This window comes from Lissotriton vulgaris, chromosome 10 (genome assembly GCF_964263255.1).
Source record: "Lissotriton vulgaris chromosome 10, aLisVul1.2, whole genome shotgun sequence".
Classification (NCBI taxonomy): Eukaryota; Metazoa; Chordata; class Amphibia; order Caudata; family Salamandridae; genus Lissotriton; species Lissotriton vulgaris.
In genome coordinates, this window is record NC_141698.1 from 67,043,290 (window position 1) to 67,066,241 (window position 22,952).

The following is a 22,952-nucleotide window of genomic DNA, read 5'->3' on the forward strand; positions in this document are numbered from 1 at the left end:
TCCTAAGAGAGGTAATAGCAATAAGGAAAGTTGTTTTCCATGTAAGGAATTGCAGTTCAGACTTATGTAAAGGTTCAAAGGGGGGCCCCATGAGCCTGGTAAGAACAATGTTCAGGTTCCACCCTGGAGAGGGTGGTAACCTAGGAGGAATGATTTGTTTTAATCCTTCCATAAAAGCTTTGATTGCAGGTACTCTAAATAACATATGTTGTCTATTTTGTAGATATGCTGCAATGGCTGCAAGATGTAAACGTATAGATGAGTATGCTAGATTACACCTTTGTAAATGGAGACGGTAACAGATGATATTTTGGAGGAAGCATCTAGAGGATTAATTTGATTATTAGTGCAGTAAATGGCAAATCTCTTCCATTTTGCAGCATAGCAAGCTCTAGTAGTAGGTCTTCTGGCTTCTTTAATGATATTCATACAGTCTGGTGGCAGGTTAAGATAACCAAACTAAGACTTCAGGAGCCATATCGCCAGATTCAGTTAACTTGGATCTGGATGTCTGATGTCTCCATGGTTCTGCGTTAGCATGGATGGTGTCAGAGACAGTCTTTGGTGTGGAACTAGAGAGAGTTCTAGCAGTTTGGTGAACCATGGTTGGCGTGCCCATGTGGGAGCTACCAGGATCAATTTGAGAGATTGTTGTCTCAGCTTGCGTACTACTAATGGTATTAGTGGGATTGACGGAAAAGCGTACGCAAATCTGCTTGACCAGTTCATCCATATCGCATTGCTCTTGGACAGCGGGTGTGAAAGCCTGGCGGCGAAGGTTGGGCATTTTGCTTTTTTGTATGTATGGATGACCCCACTTGTGAAAGAATGGTAGAAGAACTAGCAGATGTAGTTCCCATTTGTGAATCTGTTGTGTCTGTCGACTTAATAGATCTGCTATCCGATTGTGAACTCATGGATGGTGTTCTGCAAGCAGATATATCTTTTGTGGAACGGCCCATCTCCAGATGTTCTGTGCTAGTTGGGACAGGGGCAGGGAATGTGTGCCCCCTTGTTTTTGAATATAGTATATGGCTGTTATGTTGTCCATCCGGATCAAGACAGCTTTGTTCTGTACATGTACTTGAAAGGATTTCAGTGCTAGGAATATTGCTAGCAGCTCTAGGTGACTGATGTGAAGCACCTTTTGTTGAGAGGACCATTTTCCCTGAGTTGTGTGGTGGAGCAGATGGGCTCCCCATCCTGTGAGGGATGAGTCTTGTCAGTACTATCTGTGGCACAGGTTCGAGGAATGGCCACCCTCTGGACAAGTTTTTGGTGTTCCACCACCGCAGAGAGCAATGTGTGCGGCTGTCCACCAACACCAGGTTTGTAAGTTGTCCTTGAGCCTGATTCCACGGATGTGCTAGACATTCCTGCAATGGGCGCATTTACAGTCTTGCATATGGGACAATAAAAATACAAGATGCCATCATGCCTATTAGTTGCATGAACACTCTGGCTGGGAGAGAGTGTTGGTTTTGAAACTTTGTGATTAAGGCTTGAATGCTCTGTATCCTGGCTGGACTGGGATAAGCTAGAGCTGTATCAGTGTTTATGGTAGCCCCTAGTTATTGATGTACATGAGAGGGCTGGAGATGTGACTTGGTGTAGTTGATTGTAAACCCCAAGTGGGCTGGGGTAGGGGCAGTGGTACTCATGCTTTGACCCAAAGGAATGGAGTCGTCGGAGTCATCTGATTCGGATACGATCTGGAGATCATCGGAATCTTCTTCTGGGACGCATTAACCTTCATCGAAGATATCCACCAGTTCCGGAGCTGATCTCTGCATATCGCATCGACGGGGCCCTTCGATCTCGAATGGTGTTCTTCGATCGAAAGGATGCACAGGCTGTGCAGTTGGATTTGTCGTGTTCTGGCCACAAGCACAGGTTACAGACCTCGTGATGGTCACTGTGTGGAAATTTTGCTCCACACTCGGGGCATCTTTTGAATGGTGTCCTTTCCATGAGGTGTAGGCCTCACAACGTGGGTAGGCCCAACGGCCCGCGTCGACGACCGGAATCGATCTGATGAAGTAGAGTTGATGTTTATCGGTATTGAAAGTGGTTTGTTGAAGTTTGAAGGACATTTTTTGCTTCGATTTACTTGAAAAGTAGATTTCGAAGAGGAGCGGAAAAGTTCCATCCTAACCCAGTGGCGGAAAAAAAACAATCTAAGAATGGAGCCCATGCGCACTATCGTCCAAGGGAGGGGTGACCTATCTCGTGACTACAAAGACTTCTTCCAAGACGACAACAACATGCAATCATGCGAGCCCAACACCAGGTGGTGATCTAATGCACAGTGTGGGACACTGTAGCTCATTTGCCTCGAACATTATGTTTTGGGACCCTATCCATTAAACTATCGAACGCTTATCCACCTCTGACCAATCTTTTCAGGACTGACTAAGAATAGACTACAGACATATTTTTTATTTAACATTTTCATGCACATTCTTCAAATAGAGGAAAAATTACTAGGAAAACAAAAAAGTGTTGCTGTTTTTTCTAAGGACTAACCAAGTTAACCACAAATGCTTATCTGCACACTAACCTATATGAAAACAAAGAGTCATGTGGCAGCCAAAAGCTACTTTAAAGTTATAGCTAAGTTTGAAATTGCATAGCAAATGCAGTGCGTTTTATAGTAACTTTGGATCCATTGGATTAATCTGTATGGAATAGTAATTCCCTATAACCTATACACGAAGAGCAAGGCCCTTGGGCTGTATACAACACTTTTTCACTTTGGCTGGCGCCAGAAATGTCAGAAAAAACACAAGTGAACCATTTTGGCAAATGAAAAGGAATGGTTTCCTACATGTAAACCCAATTCTCTTTCTTGGGAATCTCCAACGAGGTCATGTGCACTGTATAGTCCTGCATACACTAAGTATGTCCTCTTAAGTGCAGATGTTCGCCTTTCTTCAGGAATGCCTAAGAGACACTTCAGACAAGAACATTGTGCAGCCTATAATAATGGCTAAAATAGACAATTTCTTCAGATTACATTTAAAAAATGAGTAATGAATACCAACGCGTGTGTATATATACTAGGATTTAACAAAAATTCCCCTGAGAGAGCACTGGGATTACAGTTAAGAAACCATTCCTTCACTCTCAGGGGATCTCCATTGATAATCAAAAAAGGAGTTAAGGAGAATTATTTAATGAAGTCCTACACCCACACTTCTCCCAGAATAAAGCAATAAAACATAACACTGGGGTAGTTTCTCCTGAGGGGTAACTTGGGCCCTAATCAAAAATGGAAACAAAGTCCTGACAAAGAGATTTGGGGGGATCCGAATGGTCAGATCTTAGCGCCCTCATACACCTGGTAAGGTGTCATGCTTCATGATAAGGCGGTCCTAGTCAAGCTGGGTTCTCTTTCTGTTTCTGCGCCAAAGTTTTCAGTGACGGTGTCTTCGGTGATGAAGGAAGCTGGCTTTCGGCGCGGAAAGTTTTGACTCCAAAGGGTGCTTGGTTTTCGACACGGAGGATTTCAGCTCCGAGTCAGACTTGTGTTCGGAACCGGAGGGCTATGGTTCCGAGGAAGACTTTTGACGACTCGGCACGAGCCGGAAGGCTTGACAGGCAGTTTCGGAGCCGGACCCGGTGGCGGGGTGTCGGAAACAGTCTCTGTGCCGACCTTGGACAGGAGGCATAGGTGGTGCTGAAGCCTTGTGTTTATTGTGAGTTTGTGGGGGCAAGTGGTCTTTAGTATGCACTTCACTGTGTTCCTGCTGCAGTTCTTCATCTTCGAGGTCTATCTTGAGCTCAGATTCAGAGTCTTGTTCAGAGAAAGCTTCCTCCTCCTCTGCCGCAGATGCATCGATGTCTTCTGGGCCAGAATCTTGGCCGAAGACATCCGGCGTTTCTTCGATGCTTTAACGCTGCATCTCTCGATGTCGAGCCTGACGGTCGCAAAGAGTTTTCTTTGATTGAAACAATCTGCAAGCGTTGCATGTTTCTTCTTTGTGCTCGGGAGACAAGCACAAGTTTCACACTTCGTGTGAGTCGGTGAGAGGATACTTCACATGGCACAGAGGATAACATTTAAATGGAGTCCGATCCATCGACAGAGAGCGGACTTGGCGCATTTAGGCCTGAAGGCAGTCCATGAAGCTTTCTGATCGAGAAGTTGATTCCGTTGTCGAAACGATACGCGGAGAAATGGGAACGCGTATGGAAACATTACAGTTGAGGGTAGAGAGGATTGCGCATCGAGGGGAACCCAAAGAACGGTTCTCAACTGGAGCGCAGCAATACGTAACCAAACTTGATGGGGGGGAAAAAAAACAATCTAACAATTGAGTTGATGTCCATGCGCACTATCACCGAAAGGAGGAGTCACCTTATCTCGTGACTAGAAAAGACTTCTTCGAAGAAAAACAACTTGAAAACATCCGAACCCAACACTAGATGGCAGGAGTATGCAAAGGCCTCAAACACCATGTTTCAGTGGAACACTCTAGGGAGGACCTTGAGATCCTCCTCACCGAAAAAACAGTTTTCTCTTAGATTTCACAGGTCCAAATGGGGCGGCCGCTCCTTCTCTGTGGCAGCCACCAAACTTTGGAACTCCTTGTCCCCTTTCATCTCCAGGGTGGACTCTCTCCCATCTTCAGACAACTTTTGAAAACTTGCCTATTTGCTTCTGAGCTGGCAGTTGGCATTTCTCCTTACTCCCTCGTTCGCTCAGCGCCTTGAGACCCTCGGGTACAGGTGCCCTTCATAAATATTATCCTATCCTATCCTACCCTACCCTAATAGCCAACATATGAAAGATATAGTTGGGTCGACATGTTTCATGCCGTAGTTGTCAGGAAGGTCAAGCGCCATTTCATCAGGACCGAAAACTTGTTATTCCTACCCCATATATTAATGGATATGGGCCCACTACAAGATCTAGGGTGCCCACTAGAGTAGAGGATACTGCACCTGAATCGATTCAGAGTGGTTGAGGTTACCAGTTAGGTTTAGGCAAATGTCCGCGACTCAGCTGCGGCAATAAGTGGTCCTCGCTGGAGACTTTCCCTAGACCTACCCTACCCTACCCCACCCTTTCTGCCTGTAGGGTTCCATTGATAGTCATTAGCACTCAATAGAATAGCAAGCCCATCCCCATCAAGAGCAAATGAAAAAGCAGAGAAACAACACATTGATCAAATCAAGCAAATACATTTCTCAGGGAGGCCTGTACTACTTTACTTGAGCATCTGTTCTTGTATCTGAATCCAAACAATATTTGCTCAACTTGTGAACAGATCTCCATGTCGCCGCTGTACGGATTCCAGCTGTAGGGACATTTCTCATTCTAGCGGAGTGAGCCTCAGGTCTACCGGACAAACCGCATTGCCTTCTGGTAGCATAGTAGAATACAAGACACTATCCTTCAGCATATGGACTGTTTGGACGTGGCTACACCTGCACGGACCTGCCCATGGTTTACAAACAATTGGACTTTCGGACAGCTTTTGTCTTCTATACTACTATTATAAAAGAAGAACTTTGCACCTTTGAGGCGGGTAAACTCGGGAACCACAGCGCCAATCCACACACCCGATACATCATTGTAATCGTCAGGGTGTGCAGATGGATATAGGCTATATAAAGTATGAAAATATTCGTTATTTAAAAAGTTAACATTAAAAAAAAAGTAGTCCCTTGGAAGTAGAGCCGGCCGTGACCTGCGTGTTGACGTCAGGAGCGTGGGGAGGAGCGACGCCCAGGAAGGTGAGTGACCTGCAGTTGGGGCTCCAGAAGCGGCAGGTACGTGCCCCTGCCAGCATGTCTAAATTTCCGCCAGCTGCTGGACCGCCGGGACGAGAGTGCCAACAGAGCCTGGATGAAGAACAGGCTGCAGAGTGCACCATCGATGTAGCAGCAGTCACGGACCGGCATAGTCTCCGACAGTGACAAGTAAGTGATTTATTCGGTGACGGGGCACTAAGGTTAGCACGTGCATACATGCAAAATTGGTAGCGAGAGTGGCAACTAAATGTGGAAAGTTAGTAACCCTGAGTGCTGAGCAAGGCTGTGTACCCGGTACAAAATAATACATCTCTCTGAAACATTTTTAAAACTATCCCGCCCGTCGGATCAGCTGAACTCCCCACGGACTATTTCCCACAAGCATACACCAACCCCCTTTGTTATGCACATGCACTCACTGCATCTGGTACAAATGTTTACATTTTATTTTCAACAGGTTGTTTTCTTTAGTGCGTTATGGCGTCTAGAGGTCACCTAAAAGCGCAGGGAATTCTGGAGTCAGTTTTCATCTTTCAGAGTGTTGTCATCCTGTGGTGTCCTGCTCTCCACAAGCGGCCTTAGCAGCATATTGTTTGAAAGACCTGAACGCTTCTGTTTAGACAAAACATTTTTTTGAAAAGCAATATGAAAACGGAAAAGGCAGAAATAGTCCAATCTTAGAAAGTGGCTTAAAAGTCTTTCCAACGCTTACTTTTGTTTTAAAGGACATTATTTCTGATATTTAGCTTTGTCCATGGACATAAGTGCTTGGTTTTATTGTGCCTGTACAAGTGCAGGGTGAGTGGTGTTCCAGTGTGAGTGCAGGGTGAGTGGTTTTCCTGTAGGAGTGTAGGTTGTGCAGTGTTCCTGTATGAGTGCAGAGTGAGTGGTGTTCCTGTATGAGTGCAGAGTGAGTGGTGTTCCTGTATGAGTGCAGGGTGAGCGGTGTGCCTGTATGAGTGCAGGGTGAGTGGTGTTCCAGTGTGAGTAGTGTTCCTGTATGAGTGTAGGTTGCGCAGTGTTCCTGTATGAGTGTAGGGTGAGTGGTGTTCCTGTATGACTGCAGGATGAGCGGTGTTCCTGTATGAGTGCAGGGTGAGCTGTGTGCCTGTATGACTGCAGGGTGAGCTGTGTGCCTGTATGAGTGCAGGGTGAGCTGTGTGCCTGTATGAGTGCAGGGTGAGCGGTGTGCCTGTATGAGTGCAGGGTGAGCGGTGTGCCTGTATGAGTGCAGGGTGAGTGGTGTTCCTGTATGAGTGGATGGTGAGTGGTGTTCCAGTGTGAGTAGTGTTCCTGTATGAGTGTAGGTTGCGCAGTGTTCCTGTATGAGTGTAGGGTGAGTGGTGTTCCTGTATGACTGCAGGATGAGCGGTGTTCCTGTATGAGTGCAGGGTGAGCTGTGTGCCTGTATGACTGCAGGGTGAGCTGTGTGCCTGTATGAGTGCAGGGTGAGTGGTGTTCCTGTGTGAGTGCAGAGTGAGTGGTGTTCCTGTATGAGTTCAGGGTGAGTGGTGTTCCAGTGTGAGTAGTGTTCCTGTATGAGTGTAGGTTGCGCAGTGTTCCTGTATGAGTGTAGGGTGAGTGGTGTTCCTATATGAGTGCAGGGTGAGCAGTGTTCCTGTATGAGTGTAGGGTGAGTGGTGTTCCTGTGTGAGTGCAGAGTGAGTGGTGTTCCTGTATGAGTGCAGGGTGAGTGGTGGTCCAGTGTGAGTAGTGTTCCTGTATGAGTGTAGGTTGCGCAGTGTTCCTGTATGAGTGTAGGGTGAGTGGTGTTCCTATATGAGTGCAGGGTGAGCAGTGTTCCTGTATGAGTGTAGGGTGAGTGGTGTTCCTGTGTGAGTGCAGAGTGAGTGGTGTTCCTGTATGAGTGCAGGGTGAGCTGTGTGCCTGTATGACTGCAGGGTGAGCTGTGTGCCTGTATGAGTGCAGGGTGAGTGGTGTTCCTGTGTGAGTGCAGAGTGAGTGGTGTTCCTGTATGAGTTCAGGGTGAGTGGTGTTCCAGTGTGAGTAGTGTTCCTGTATGAGTGTAGGTTGCGCAGTGTTCCTGTATGAGTGTAGGGTGAGTGGTGTTCCTATATGAGTGCAGGGTGAGCAGTGTTCCTGTATGAGTGTAGGGTGAGTGGTGTTCCTGTGTGAGTGCAGAGTGAGTGGTGTTCCTGTATGAGTGCAGGGTGAGTGGTGTTCCAGTGTGAGTAGTGTTCCTGTATGAGTGTAGGTTGCGCAGTGTTCCTGTATGAGTGTAGGGTGAGTGGTGTTCCTATATGAGTGCAGGGTGAGCAGTGTTCCTGTATGAGTGTAGGGTGAGTGGTGTTCCTGTGTGAGTGCAGAGTGAGTGGTGTTCCTGTATAAGTGCAGAGTGAGTGGTGTTCCTGTATGAGTGCAGAGTGAGTGGTGTTCCTGTATGAGTGCAGGGTGAGCGGTGTTCCTGTATGAGTGCAGGGTGAGCGGTGTTCCTGTATGAGTGCAGGGTGGAGCCAATAGAGTAAGTGAGTGGTGCCAGTGAGGAAGTGGGTGGAGCTGTGGCAGTGGGTGTGGCCTCCTACAAAATGTGAGCACCTGCACTTAATATTTTACAAATTAAGCATTGGGTGGCAGAAAGATAACCCCTCCGTGGCTCTGCTGGGATGTACAAGGAGGGTCAAGGACATGCCAGCTGGATACCGCTGTGAATTGCTTTTTACCCGTAAAAGGGATGCGTCACTGGAAGCATGCAATTGTTTTCTCTCACAAACAGACAACATTCATCTCCAGGCACCCAGAGTAGTGTGCGCACATTTATCAGAAGCATGCTACAGTGCAGATAGTTGCAATCTGCAAAGCAGTGTGGAGATTCAAGGTGGCCTCGCTCTCTGGGAATCTTGGTCACTGAGCAGTCCCCTTCTTACACCCCTTTGCCTTTCATGAATTATAGGAAGGCCCACTGGAGTTATGTGACTGTGGGGCTGCAGGGCTTTTCGCATAATTGTACATTTGCCGCATTTGCCACATAATCCATCCATCATCTGCCTCATTTTCTGCAGAGTTTAACAAAAAAGTTTCTAGCCCAGTTGAAAAGTTAGAAAAAACACAGCGACATGTTGCCGCGCGGTGGAAAGACCTTCGCAAAGATTAACTGGCCACCTTTCTATAACTTATTGCTATATTTGGGTGTTAAACTGGTAGTAATGAGGTACAACTAATGCATAGACACTGCTATCAAGTTTAAAAATGTCAAAATCTATACTACTATTATAAAAGAAGAACTTTGCACCTTTGAGGCGGGTAAACTCGGGAACCACAGCGCCAATCCACACACCCGATACATCATTGTAATCGTCAGGGTGTGCAGATGGACATAGGCTATATAAAGTATATAAATATGCGTTATTTAAAAAATTAACATTAAAAAAAAAGTAGTCCCTTCGAAGTAGCGCCGGCCGCGACCTGCGTGCTGAGGTCAGGAGCGCGGGGAGGAGCGGCGTCCAGGAACGCGAGGAGGAGCGGCGGACATGGCGCGGGGGAGGAGCGGTGACGAACGCCGGAATGGCGGTGAGGACCGGCGGACAGGTGGGAGGAGCGGTAAGCGGCGAGGAACGGTGGAGCGGTGAAATGAGGAGCGTGGGGGAGGAGCGGCGGCTGAGGTAAGGCTCCGGGCAGGCGGGGGTCGGGGCAGGTGGGGGACGGGGCGGGGGGGGCACAGGCTGCTTGACAATGTCGGGGCGGGCGGGGGGCCGGGCTGCTGCACAATGTGCGGTGAAATGAGGAGCACGGGGGAGGAGCGGCGGCTGAGGTAAGGCTTCGGGCAGGCGGGGGTCGGGGCAGGCGGGGGACGGGGCGGGCGGGGGCCCGGGCTGCTTGACAAAGTCGGGGCGGGCGGGGGGCCGGGCTGCTGCACAATGTCGGGGCGGGCGGGGGTCGGGGAAGCCTGATTGCTCCCGGACAAGGTCGGGACGGGCTGCTAGTGTCCAGATAAAACTTTCAAATGTTCCTAAAGTCTACAGAATGGAGAGTCCTTTCAGCAGGCTGGAAGGGTGCTGAAAGAAAGTAGACAAGGAAATTGTCTGATTGACGTGAAAGTCCGAAATGACTTCCGGTACGAATTTTAGATGAGTTCTCATAACCACCCAACTAGAATGAAAAATGGCGTATGGTTCGTGAGAACACAATGCCTGGATTTCTCCAACCTTACATGCTGATGTGATCACTACAAGGAAAGAAGCTTTCCAAGAGAGATGCTGCAAGGACGATTTGTGAATGGGCTCAATAGGGGCCTACATGAGGTATGAGAGAAGTATATTGAGCTCCCAGGGAGAAGATGGAGGCCTTATGAGAGGTAAGACCTTTCAACTCTCCCAAAAAATCTTTAATAATACCAGAATTTTGAAAAAAGTTCAGGAAAGATTTTCTATAGGCAGAAATTTCTGCAATATGAACTTTTATGGAGGAGTATTGGAAGCTAAATTATGCAAAGTGAAGTAATTATGAACGAATCACATCTTCTTGGCAGGTTGTTGGATTCATGTTCTTATTAGAACACCAACATCTTTTCCATTTGAATGCATAGGCTGAACATGTTGATGGCTTTCTTGAGAATGTTCATGCATTCTTGTTTAAAGTTTCAAATACCCATACGGAACTGGCTCAGGAGCAATGCTGCCAAACTTAGGAGGAGAGAATGGGTGAACCATCTGGCCTCCGAATTTCTTGAGAAGATCCGGTCTGCAGTGCAGGTTGCGATGTGGACACTGTGGAGAAGGTTCTTGAAACACCACTGATGTGGCCACTCATGAGCAATCAAGAACATTCTGGCCACCAAGTAAGACAATTTGATGAGAAGTGATGGGATCAGAGGAAAGGTGTAAAGAAATTTGCCAGACCAGTCAATCTATAGGGCATTCCCCAGTGTCCCTTGTTGGAATACCCTCGAGGCGAAGCCTGGGCATGTTTTGTTTTCTGCAGTGGCAAATAAGTTGATCTGCGGAGCGCCACACATTCTGAAAAGGTTTTGCATAACGTAGGTGTGAAGGACCCATTCGTGGTTTTCAGGAAGGGCTCTACTTAGGGAGTCTGCTTGAACATTTTGAACATCTGGGATAGGAGTTGCAGTGATCCTCAGGTCTCTGGCTATCAGCCACTTCCAAACTGTCTGGGCCTCGTGAGATAAAGGTCTGGACCTCGCCCCCCCCCCCCCCCGTTTGTTGAGGTAGTACATAGTTGTCTTGTGGTCTGTCTAAACAAGCAGGAACTGCGACTTAAAGGATGGGAGAAAAGCCTTCAAAGCTAGGTGAACTGCTCTTGGCTCGAGGAAACTGATTCAATAGGTCATCTCTCTCAGATACCATGTTCACTGGATTTGGAGGTTGTATGTAACTGCGTTTTTGTTGCAGTAGTCCCCCCCACTTTTTGTCTGGTATTGATGCAACTTTGATTGGTGTGCACTGGATTCCTGCTACCCAGGTCCCCAGTACCAGCGTTTCTTTCCCAAAACTGTACAATTGTATCTACCAATTGGCAATACCTTTAACATTCTCTGTAAGTCACCAGTAAATGGCACCCCTGGTACCTAGGGCCTGAGGTACTAAAGTGGGTACCTAAGGGCTGAAGCACGAATTATGCCATTCTAAGTAACCTCTCACCAAACCCATACAAGGCTGCCATTGCAGGCTGTATGTTTTGTTGCATTCAAAAGTGAAAACGCAATATGACCCACATCCCTGTGAGCCAGGTCGCCTAACACAGCAGGTAATATTTGTCAGTCACCTTTACAGCAGGCCTGACAGCCCTAAGGCAGGGTGCTTAATGTTACATGCTTAGGCATACCTGCATGAGCAGATATGCCCCAGTGCTGGTCAGTTCCATTACTACCAGTGCAAACGACCAGGGAAGCCATTTAAAGACACGTGTTGGACACTAGTGAAAACGAGTTTCTCAGCTACATGATGGCTTCACTGAAGATAGGGATGTTTGGTATCAAACATCTTGTATTATTAAACACACTCTGAATCCAGGGTTGGATTTATTAATACATGCACCCAGAGGGCACCTTAGAGGTGCACTCTGAAAACCTACCTGGCCTAGGTTCTGGTGTGTTGGCTGACTGGTCTCTGTCAGCCTGCCCCCTGAGACCAGTTTCTAACCTCCTAAGGCAGGAGCCTTTTGCTCTCAGGAGGTCAGCGAAGGTGTCATACCTCCTCCCACAAGATGACCTGCTGATTAGCCTTCCTAGGATAGCAAGCGTCAAAGAAGATGCCGCCTTTGGAATGCGAATCTGGCTTCCCTCACAGGAGAGGAAGAAGACCCCTTTTGTCTAGAGCCCTTTGGCACTTGTGCAAGCGGTAAAATTAGCTAGTCAGGTAGGTCGTGCCGCCCCAGGCTAATACTACCCCTTCAGGTGGCCTAGAGTTTTCAGAAGTGGCCATCTTTGTAATGGCAAACTTAGGAACTCAGGCACAGGGTTATGCCCACTTCCCACAGGAAGTGATCATATAGGGGCCATATAGAAGACTTTGTGACCCCAAGGGTCAGTATTCCATTGTCTACTACCCTACACTCCCTTAAAACCCCTAAATTCAGTATTAAGGGGAGCCCCTGGACCAGAAACTCTGATCCTGCTGACCTGAAAGAAAAAGACAGAGGTGTAGAGTCACAACTGCACGAACAGAAGACCAAGCAAATGACTTTTGGTGCCAAACCTGTCGCCTTGCCTGTTGACTTAGACAATTGTGCCAAAAGATAACTTGTCCTGCTTCTGCTGAGTCCCCCAAGCCTGGGAGGGACCCCCCCCCCCCCACCCCCAGTACTTCACAGAGGAACCAAGTTATCCGGAGAAGTAGCGGACCTGCTTCCCTGTATCCTGCAGGCATTTAAAGACTCCTGGGAGGAATATGTGGCTGCAAAAACCTGAAGATACCACTGCACTCGTCGCTCCAAGCCAGAGTTGAAGTGGGCCAATAATGTCATTGTGGTCCCCCAGCACTCCACAGACGGAGTTTACCATGGTTTGCACCCAATGACCTCTCTGTCAGCACCTGCAGCCTCTGCACGCAGGCCTCCTCTACCGCAAATGCCCCTGGTAATAAAAGTCGGACGACTAGGGACACCTCTGCACCAGTCGCTTTGGGACATGTAGATGAGGATCAAAAGTGTCTATTTGTTCCTGAGAATTGTGAGGCCAGGGTTCCCCTGTTGGTTCATGCAGCCTCTTTTCACAACAACCGTTCTCCTTAGAGTAATATTGGGCACCAGAGGATTTGTACCCCTGCACCCGGTCTCCCTTGTGCCACTGGTGGTGTTCTACTGGTGCAGCCTTAGGCCTTGCCCACCACTCATCTTGACTCCTGGAGACTGGTCCAGTAAGTCGCTTTACTGTACCGGAATGCTGCACTTTTTTTCTTCCCATAGGATAACATTGCAGCTTCTGAAAATTGCACTAAAAGATGATTTTTTGAAGACAAAAGTAATTCTATTGAACAACGTATTTACTTGAACAAATTGATTCTACAGCGTAAACATGTATAAAGATACCTGTTATTTTTATAAATTGGTGTAGATCTCCTTAACAATGGCGTAAATTCCGCCTTGGTGCAGGAGTTCTATTAAGTGGGCCGGCCAACGGACATGCGCAGCACTACCGAGGTAGTACTCGCGACGGCCGTTGGCCGACGCGTGCACGCAACGGGTTAATGAGTCGAGTGTATCATTTATTGACTGTGTGTATTGTAGATCCTGCACTGCTCTAAGGTAAGCAGGCAGCCCGACTCCCCAACTCCCTAGAAGAGCACCTTGGATTGCTAGAGCAAGCCCCTGTCCACTGATAAGGAAACCCCTGGACTCTTTGCTAGATACATCTAATTTTGATATATCATATCAAGGGCCCGCTTCCTACAGAGGTGATCCATGTGTGCTCCCCATCCTAACGAGGCATCTTTTACTCTGGTCTGGGAAAGGACATTCTAATTAAATGGCATACCTTAAAGCAGATTTGTTGGACAGCACCACGATTTCAGAGATAACTTTGCACTGGGGAGAGGGTGATCTTTGCCTATAAGTTGGACCAACTAATCCTCAAGACATTCCAGGAGAAGTCTTAAGTGGAGACGGGCATTTTGAGTTAGAAAGATATACGAATCCATTGAGCCGAGAAGAGATTACACTATTCTGACTATGGGGTGAGAGGCTGTCATGAGAGAGTGACACTTCAGACAACTTGATAACAGACTTCCCTCCGAAGGACACACTCTTGCTTGGACAGTTTCGACAGAGGCTCCAAAGCAATGCAGCGTTTGGACTGGCGAAGAGTTCGGTTTGGTGTGATTGATCTGCAGACCTAATCGTTGGAGAAAGCCACTGTTCAACTGGTAATGTAATTGGCCTACTTGAGGTGTTGACGCCTTAATGAGCCAGTCATCTAAATACGGGTGGACGAAAATTCAGCTACCACTGCCCTACACTTTGAGAAAGTTCTAGGGCTAATTTGAGGCGAAAAGGAAGCACTTTGCACAGGTAATGATCGTGACCCAAGACGAACCTCAAGAATTTGCAATGCATCTTGGCTCTTGGGCAATGAAAGTACGCATCTTGGAGGCCCATCGAACAGAGCCAGTCTCGCTGATGTAATAGTGGATAGAACTGCTGCAGTGCGGCATTTCTGAAGATTTTAATTCACTTGACTAGTTTCAAGTAGAGAATAGGTCTGAACTAGCTTCTGGGACCTTTGTTTTAATCAGCAGAAAATAACTGGAATAAATTCTTGTTCCCCATGGTTTGGGAGGAACAGTCTCCACTGCATGCTTCTGCTTACTTCCGAGCGCAACATCTGTAGATGGTGATTGGATGGTTTTGGCAGAATATTCAGCAGAGGACTGATGAATCTGAGACAATACCCATTCCAAACCATATTTAGTGCCCAGGTATTGTTTGTGATTGTTTGCCACTCTTTTGGGAAATAAGATATACTTCCTCCTACCCAAGTGGATAACAAAAGTGGGGGAAGTGGTGATTCATTGTTTAGAGCCTGGTGTAGGCGTGTCGCTCCTGACCAGACTGTTGAATGCTCCCTATCTGGGTTGACTATGCTGCTGCTGTTGTTGGAAAGGTCTCTGTGGTTGGTTTTGCTGGCGACCTTGGTACCAGTGAGGGGTTTGAACCCTCTGTGGATAAAAACATCGTTGGTAAGGTTCGTAGGGCCTACTCTATTATTTCTTCTTTTCAAGACCTACTGCTTTTTGGACCTCCCTTTCGGACTTCACCCAGGTTATTCCGTCGGTATGACTGCCGCCAGAGAATGGAAGGTTAAGAATCAGTTGCTGGGATTCATGTTTAAGGGCCGTAAGGCGGGCCATGTATGCCTTCTCGATGCCACTCATAGCAGTATTCGTGGGCTGCTAATAATGATGAAATGGCAGCAGCATGGATTATTTAGTTACAGATAATCATACCATTGTTGACTACTTCAAGAAAATCCTCTCTCACATCTAGGGAGGTCACCTGCAAATGTTTGTAATGAATCCAACAAGGCTCTGTCGAATCTGCCCAGGAGAGCAAATGCACTTGCTGCCTTCATGGCGGTGGCAGCTGTACCAAAAACCTTGCACCCTACTGAAACTAACTTTTTACTCCCCTTGTCTGGTGGCACTGTAGAAGGAGTGGTTGTATGGTGCTTCTTTGCCGCAATGATGACCACAGAAACTGGGGTGGTGCAGAGTGGAGAAACAGTGGGTCCTGCTCTGGAGGCCGGCACTTCTTTTGCAGCCTTAAGGAGCAGATTTGGCTGAGGCCGGTGTGAGGAATAGGTCCATTGCTGGCTCTAAAAGGCCTGGGGCACGCTGATCTATGATGGAGCGTCTCGAAAATGACCGATGTAGATTGAGAAAGAGCCGGAATGAAGATGTTTAATTTCACAGCACCTCTCATCAGGAGCTCCTGGAAGGTGTTGATGTCATCCACTGCGGAGACCCGTGGCTGAGAGGAATCAGGCAGCGTTGGTGAACATCTGTATCTTCGAACAAGTTGAAGAATAATATGACAAACTATGTCTTGACATTGTTCGTGACCTGGACCCATGATGACTATGTCTGCGAGATGAGGAATGCTGGGCCCTGTGGCGATGCCTGGAGTGGTGCGAACAATGGCAAGATCTGGTACGCGATAGTTGCGAAGAAGGTAAAGGCTCGGATGAGGAGCTTCCACAGGTTGCGGTAGAGTTATTGGCGCTGGAGGTGGAAGAGGAGGTGGAGGAGGCATTGGAAGTAGAGGCAGTGGAGGAGATGCAGGCAGTGGAGTAGGAGAGTCTGGCAGCACTATAAGTGATGATGGAGAACATACCCCGGATCACTCAGATTCTGGGGGATGATGGCAGATGTCTGTGCCTCAATTGTTTGGTCTTTTCCGCAGGTCTGGATGGTTTCAACACTGACCTACTTCTCGACTTCGAACTTCTGCACCTCAACGTCGTTGTCTCAGACATCGACCTTCACCTCCTCTTCAATGTAAACCCAGCCCTCGAGGGTGAACATATAGGTTTGGCACCTTGTATCGACGTGGATGCTCTCAAATTGACCTGGGACGAATGTCGTTTTTGGGCTGTGCTTCTCTTTTGTATCTCCAACAATGGGAGTCCTCAGAGGAAAGTGGGAGAGCCCTGATGGAGGACTGACCCTCTCCTCACTCTCTGGATGTACCACCTTCCGACTACGCCTCCTGCCTGCGCTGCTCCTCTGTACCATGGAGGCTAATCTTTTCCTGCCATTTTATTTGACGATTGACTAAAAAAATTGTTAGAAAAAGACAGAAACACGCAGGGACCAATGAAACTCGATGAATAAATCAGTTTTCAAAAATATCCTAGAGAGATTTTTGATAAAAAAGCCAAAAAAAGTCTGAGCTCAGTGCTCCAAGATCCTATCACCTGGAGCTAGAAAAAAGAACTGATGCAATGGCCACCTGCTGAGCATGATCAAATACTGGTTGTCTCTGGGCCTTAAGGGCGCAGATGCTGTTTTTGCATTCACATAGTGGCAGCCTATAGGGCCAAACTATCTTCTTTTTTCTTCACCTTTCTCCTTTAAAAAAAAAGGGTTTGTGAAAGAGATTTAAGTATACTACTAAAGTATTTGGACTTAAATACGTTGGTATTCATTACCCCTTTTTAAAAGCAATCTGAAGAAATGGCAATTATAGCCTTCCTTGTAGGCTGCACAATGTTCTTGTCGTAAGTGTTTCTACAGGCTATCCTGAAGAAAGGACAACATCTGCATTTAAGACATATTCTAAAAAAAGTGCTCTGGGATCCCCACACGTGGGTGGGACTATTCAGTGCTTATGACTATCAATGGAGATCCCTTGAGAGAGACTTGTGTTTACTTTGATTAGAAAGTAATGTATGGAGCTAAGAGATATGTATGACAGTATCTAAAACTAAAGACTAACAATTAATTTGTGGTTGGCTTTAATCAGCCTTGAAGTAAATGGTCTTCAAAATACCACCAGACAAGGACAGGTTCCAATATCACGGAAACCACCATTTTCATTGTTACTCATTTCCTGGAAATGGCAGGCATGCGGGATATGAATCAATCAAATATAGAATTGATGAATAGCTACAGATAAACAACTGGTTCTACTTCATCATTTGCTTTATCATAAACTCACTTTTCGTAGCAGGTTCCATGCACACAGCAGGTTGGGTGTAGACCAGGCATAGGCCATACAGACCATTGTGCACAGCCATGCGTCGTGGGGTTTGGCGCAGGTTACAACTAGGGTCCTATGGGAACGCCCGGCACGCAGACAACCACTTCTACATACGCCTTCGGTCATGTCTGTTGGGCGCAGGGCCAGAGTTGAGCCCTCAGTGCTTGGCCTTAGACCAGGTCTTTCATTTTTTTTTCGTAACACACAAGTCTTCAATGACTCTGGAATCCAATGACTCAGGGTGTAATACATTTTTTAATTTAACAAAATTAGCAGCTCCTTGGGGGCTCTCCCTACTGTGCAGGAGGCTCAGGGTGTCCATACTCTGCCTCTTAATTTTAATTTTTTCAGGAACACAGAAACTGTGCCCCCTGCTCTGAAATGGAGGTCACAAGAGGGAATGTTAATTTGCAGCAGCCAAACTTTTGAGACTCATTGGTTTGAATAGCTCCCTCGTTCAGTCACATCCCTTCTTTTTTTAAATTCCCAGACTCACATTTTCTTCATGAATACCAGAGGGCAGAGACTTAAAGAAATGATAGCCCTTTAAGCCTTCACTGAAACTTTTTTTTTTAAAGACCATTTCTATCTAAAAAACTATTGAATGGAATTACACAAAAACAAATCAGAATTGCCTTCTGAGTAAATTTCTGTTCTCATGTCACGTTTTGTGCAAATCCATTTAAACATTTGGGCTGTAGAAGTGAGAAAGGTTTTGTATGGGTACGAAAATAGGAAATCACTAAGTGAAATCACATGATTATCCTTAAGTTATTTTATCAGAGGATGGATTTTCACAAAACGTGGAATGACAGAACTTAGCTAAGTAGATTGGTATGTTTTGTGAAAATCCATTCACTCCCAGTCAGAAGTTATAGACAATTTAAAAAATGTCTATTCAATGGAAACACAGCCTAAACCAGAACTACAAAGTGACCATCCCCACTGTGTAATCCTAAGGCTTCCCAGTTTAATGACTGGGAACACTTGAAATGTGTACACCTTTGAAATATTGAGCTGTGGAGAAAATCTCAGGTAAATCTTTAAAGTGTCTCCTATCCCCAAAACCATGATCTAGTCTTTCTTTCGACCAAAGACCTAAGAAGCATCATGCCCTGCCAAACAAATAGGTTAAAATAGTAGGTTAGCAGTACATGGCTTCTCATGCTCACCTGACATGGATCTGACCCTGTGACGGGTTCCTTTTGAATCCGGCTTTGCTGCTCCAGATTGGAGTTTTGCCGGAGCCTCACGCACTTGAAATGGACCATCAAGCCTTAAAATGAGAGAAGAAAGCGATGATTTGTGACAAGCAATTGCTCCTTACTTCTAGGATGCAAAATGGTTAACATAATGGATTCCTGTACCATGTTAAGCAGTTCAAGGCAACCGAAAAGAAAAGGAATTGTTAACATGTTAAACTTTATCACATTGGTCCTGGAATTACTTTTAAAATAAATAAGTCCATCCCAGCTTACTTTACACAGGAACTTTTAGGATTTATGTGCAGTTCACTAGTACATTAGAAAAGTGCCAAGTTAACAATGTTCACCATAGACCAAAGTTTATCCAGCATAGGATGGGGTGAGCAGGAGGCAATAGGTTCAAAAGGATTGTAGAAGACTATGCGGCAACTCGAAGTCAGATTTACAGCAGATGCGCAGACTGAGTTAGTTATGTTCCGGTGGGTGCACTGATTTAGTTTATGGTCGAGCTGGGCTAGCTAGAATGGTCTAGGACAGAAGATGATTTTGTTGCATGGGTGGGGAACAATGAAAGTCGAGCACAACTAAATGGCTGAGCCAGAGGGGAGGTGTATTGGGCCAGTCATGCATAACTGATACAATGGGTTAAATAGGAGAAAATGAGTTTTACCAATCGTGGGTGGGCAGTTCTTTCGTATCTAAGCCCAAAAGTGTCCTTGTGCCTCTGCCAACGCTGGTAGTGACGGTAACAAGCTTGTTACCGACAAGCCAGGTCTTCGTCCTTCCTCCATCCAACAGAAACTCTCCAACTGGTGACCTGAACAGAACACCAAATATTTAACAAGTAACATGAGAACTGAACAGAATAAAACACTTTGGGCATAACACTGCCAGTTATGAGGTGACCCACCCAGACAAGGTGGCAAGAACGTAACAGCTATTGGAAAACATGTGCTCCAAGACCGATGACGAGCCATGGACCCCTTCTGGAGAATAAAACCTGAGCAGCACAAGCATCGGATATCCTGGGTTACACCTTTCAACAAGGTGCTCACCAAAGTTAGACTACCTCATTATAGACAGACTTATGTTCTCGATCTACTTTGAACATGCAAGAATATGTGAAAGGACCAGAGAAGGATCTCACAAAGCTGCAGAGTGCTTTACTAAGCAGACTGCTCTAGCAACTCTTTTTACAAGAATTCATAAAATAGACACCCAGAATGAACTATGTGAGATCACAAGATGAACTTTAGGTTTACTCTACACAGCCATATGCAGGGGCAAGTTTCAGGTTAAGGAAATGCCCAGGTAAAACACTGCTTGCATGGTTACAACATATTCTATGTGTATCACTGAAAATGTGAGCAATGAAGGTTAAAAAACACCCCCTTACATGAGAATATTTAACATGTATAGAAAGATTTCAATTATCCCACTATGTGTCGGTCTACCCTTAACCGACCAACAACCTTACATTTTGTTTTGAAAATATGAGGTTAGTGCTACAGCCTGTTCGGCCAAAGTCAGGGCTGACCAACCGGACATCCTTCATCAAGTAGTACTTAAAACAAGCAAGTACTTTCAGCTAACATACTTTAAAGGGATTCTAATGCAGCTGACATCAATCTATGGTGCCAGAATAACATGAACTCGATCCACTCCTTCCTTCAAATTGTGAATGAGAAGTATCTTATACAAAGTTAATTTGTGGTGTCCTAGTTCTGGAATTATCAAAAATCAAGAACTTCAACACAGTGGGCTCCACAGGTTTCGGAACAAACAATCTAATATGGTACTGCTCTCAACAAGCCAACTAGATGGAAAGAAATTCAATTCACACTGCATGCTAAGCATTCTGTACCTCTTTGGAACAGCAGTGAAGTTAGAGAAGACATATCTAGCCATCATGTCCAGGCAGGTCTCTGTGAGCTCCAGGTGCAGGTTCTTCAAGCTATCGTCAGCCTGGGACATGGAGCTTTCATCTGCAGAGCCCAAACTAGAACTGGTGATGGAGGTCTGCATCCTAATGAAAATAAAGGACAGTGCAAGGCAAGAACAACTTGATACATGAAACAACTTGAAGAAGTGACTTGAAAATCTGCCATCTGAATGCCACTGATGTTAAACCACAGATCAAAGAAGAGTATACATCTTCATTTGCTTCTGGAATTTAGGCAAGAGATAGGGTCAAAGCCTGCCATTACCGGTTTGTGCACTACAGGAGCAGACCAGTGGGTCCAAACTTGCAGATCGCATATAACCTCTTTGAACGCGATGCCTGTCTGAGACAAACCATTCCGTGGGGACAGTTACAGTCATGTGAACTTGTTCCTCTCTAGATTGTTGTGGTGTATGTAGACAGATGGCAGATTATCAAGTCACAACAGATGTTTCTTCATACACTGAGGAAACAGGTCCATCATGCACCTGGCAACCTGAATCATTTAATGTAGTGAAAGAAAGGTTGCATTCTAAAGGTGAAATGTGATCTCCTTTGCGGGCTACATCAGCTCAGTTAATAAGCAAGAGTCAGCAGTGCTCCTTCACAAAGTACAATACCCAAGAAAGCCACAAATTATGAAAGTACATTTTACATTACTGAATAAGACAGCAAACTCTTCTATCAGGACCAGTGTACGAGAATCCAACAAACTCGGATCTGAGTGGATATTCCTTTTAAAATGGAGCTCAAGGCTCCAAGGAGACAGTATCCATCCATTCTCAAATGGATCTAGAAAAGGGAGCAGGAAGTTGTGGCTAACTTTGCGCAAACAGCCCAACTTTTTAAGTGAAACAAACTACAGAAGAATGCAACCTTTGATTCAGATTTTGGCCTGTTTGTTTTTAGTAACAGTAATGAAAAATAAATTTACCAATTCATAAAAATCACAATGAAAGGCTATTAATGGACTATGTAGATTTAAGAGTCAACATCCAAATGTGTATTTCAAAGGGAATCTGTCCACGCGTTTTCAACCAGTATTATGAAAACAGTATTGTTACTGACATCACACTAGATCTACTGATCGCATGCAAGCACAGGCAGCATGCAGTATCATCCCACCCAGTTACACCATCTATCAGCTCATTGGCTGCCCTCATTTCTCCCCGGCCATATGGTTCAGGTGAAAGCATGTGAATATACACTCCATACCCTGCCACCCTCCCGTCCTAATTTAAGTGTCACTACCTGCGGACAGCATGTTCGGACACACTGATGCTGCGGGACCGGAAGGCATCGGCAGAGGAGAGTTCCTTCATTTCCTTAACTGGGGACGTGTTATTCACGCCCTGTTTTACACTTTTGGATATTCGTAAACTATCAAAAAAGTGTTAGAGCCACTCTCCCCAGAGCAACACACAAACCATGGAAGGGGAGGAGGGGAGACGACAAGGAGCAGAGAAAGTCAAGCAGTGTATGGGTAGACGTTGCAAGATCATCGGGTCAGTGTTGAGGGGGGTTCCAGAGAGGAGAGAAACAAAAGTACAAATGCCAGAAGGGAGAAAAAAAGAGAAGAAATAAACTTGAAAGCAAAGTATTTCTCATAACATGAGCAAACCAAATACAAGAACTAAACATTTTATAGGACGTACATTAGTACAATATGCAACAAAATGATGTAATGTATAAATGAGAATGGCATGCCTGGAATACCACCAAGGCTCGAGAGCAGTTTCTACTGAAGCAGCAATTGTCCACAGTTAAGGTTGGGCTACATTACAACTGGTGTCTTCTCAGTTAGACACCCATATCATCAGGCCTGTGGGCAGAGGGGGGAAAAGAGACAGCTGGAGAATATCATGTCCAACGTCTCTTGTTGACGTTTTGACAAATGCAACTGGCCAGGGGAGTGGAGTTATAAGTAGCTAGTAGAGATCATACATGCATTGTGCTTAAGAGTGTATCCCGAGGAGAGGCCACATTAACACCCAAACCTTAACAGAAAGCATAGTTATCCATGTCCTATCCGAGAGTTTGGCCATTTTATATTTATCATAAATGGAATATTGTGAACCAATCCATAATGAGGTAAAAGCCAAATACTTCTATCAGTATTCATTGCATGTAAGACTAAAGTCAAAGGTGAAGAAGGGACACCAAGAGGAACAGCAATTGAGTACATTTATGTTGTGCCCCTTTCATCTGTCTACTCACAAGAACATGTTAGTGGAGTTTAAATAAAAGGAGTCAGACAGTCTCACTGCTCAACAGCGGGTGAGGTTGAAAGCACTATATAATGTAAATAAGAGTGAAACAATATTCACACAAAAAAGTCTGTGGGCTGTGTATTTTTCTTTTGCAAATGTACTTCA

The 22,952-nt window shown here is 45.8% G+C and overlaps 1 protein-coding gene across 4 annotated transcripts in view; it reads right to left on the reverse strand.

The window, feature by feature from the left end:
• Positions 1-22,952, reverse strand: part of TSC2 (TSC complex subunit 2) — a 196,984-nt gene that overhangs the window by 68,493 nt on the left and 105,539 nt on the right. For 2 of the 4 annotated variants that reach the window (XM_086940493.1, XM_086940494.1), the window contains exons 26-29: positions 21,829-21,957; positions 20,500-20,661; positions 19,306-19,452; positions 18,603-18,706 (exon numbers count right to left, since the gene is read on the reverse strand). In XM_086940493.1, coding sequence (XP_086796619.1) covers positions 18,603-18,706; positions 19,306-19,452; positions 20,500-20,661; positions 21,829-21,957 — 542 coding nt within the window. The remainder of the gene's footprint in view (positions 1-18,602; positions 18,707-19,305; positions 19,453-20,499; positions 20,662-21,828; positions 21,958-22,952) is intronic. The other 2 variants (XM_086940496.1, XM_086940495.1) reach the window with 1 other exon arrangement.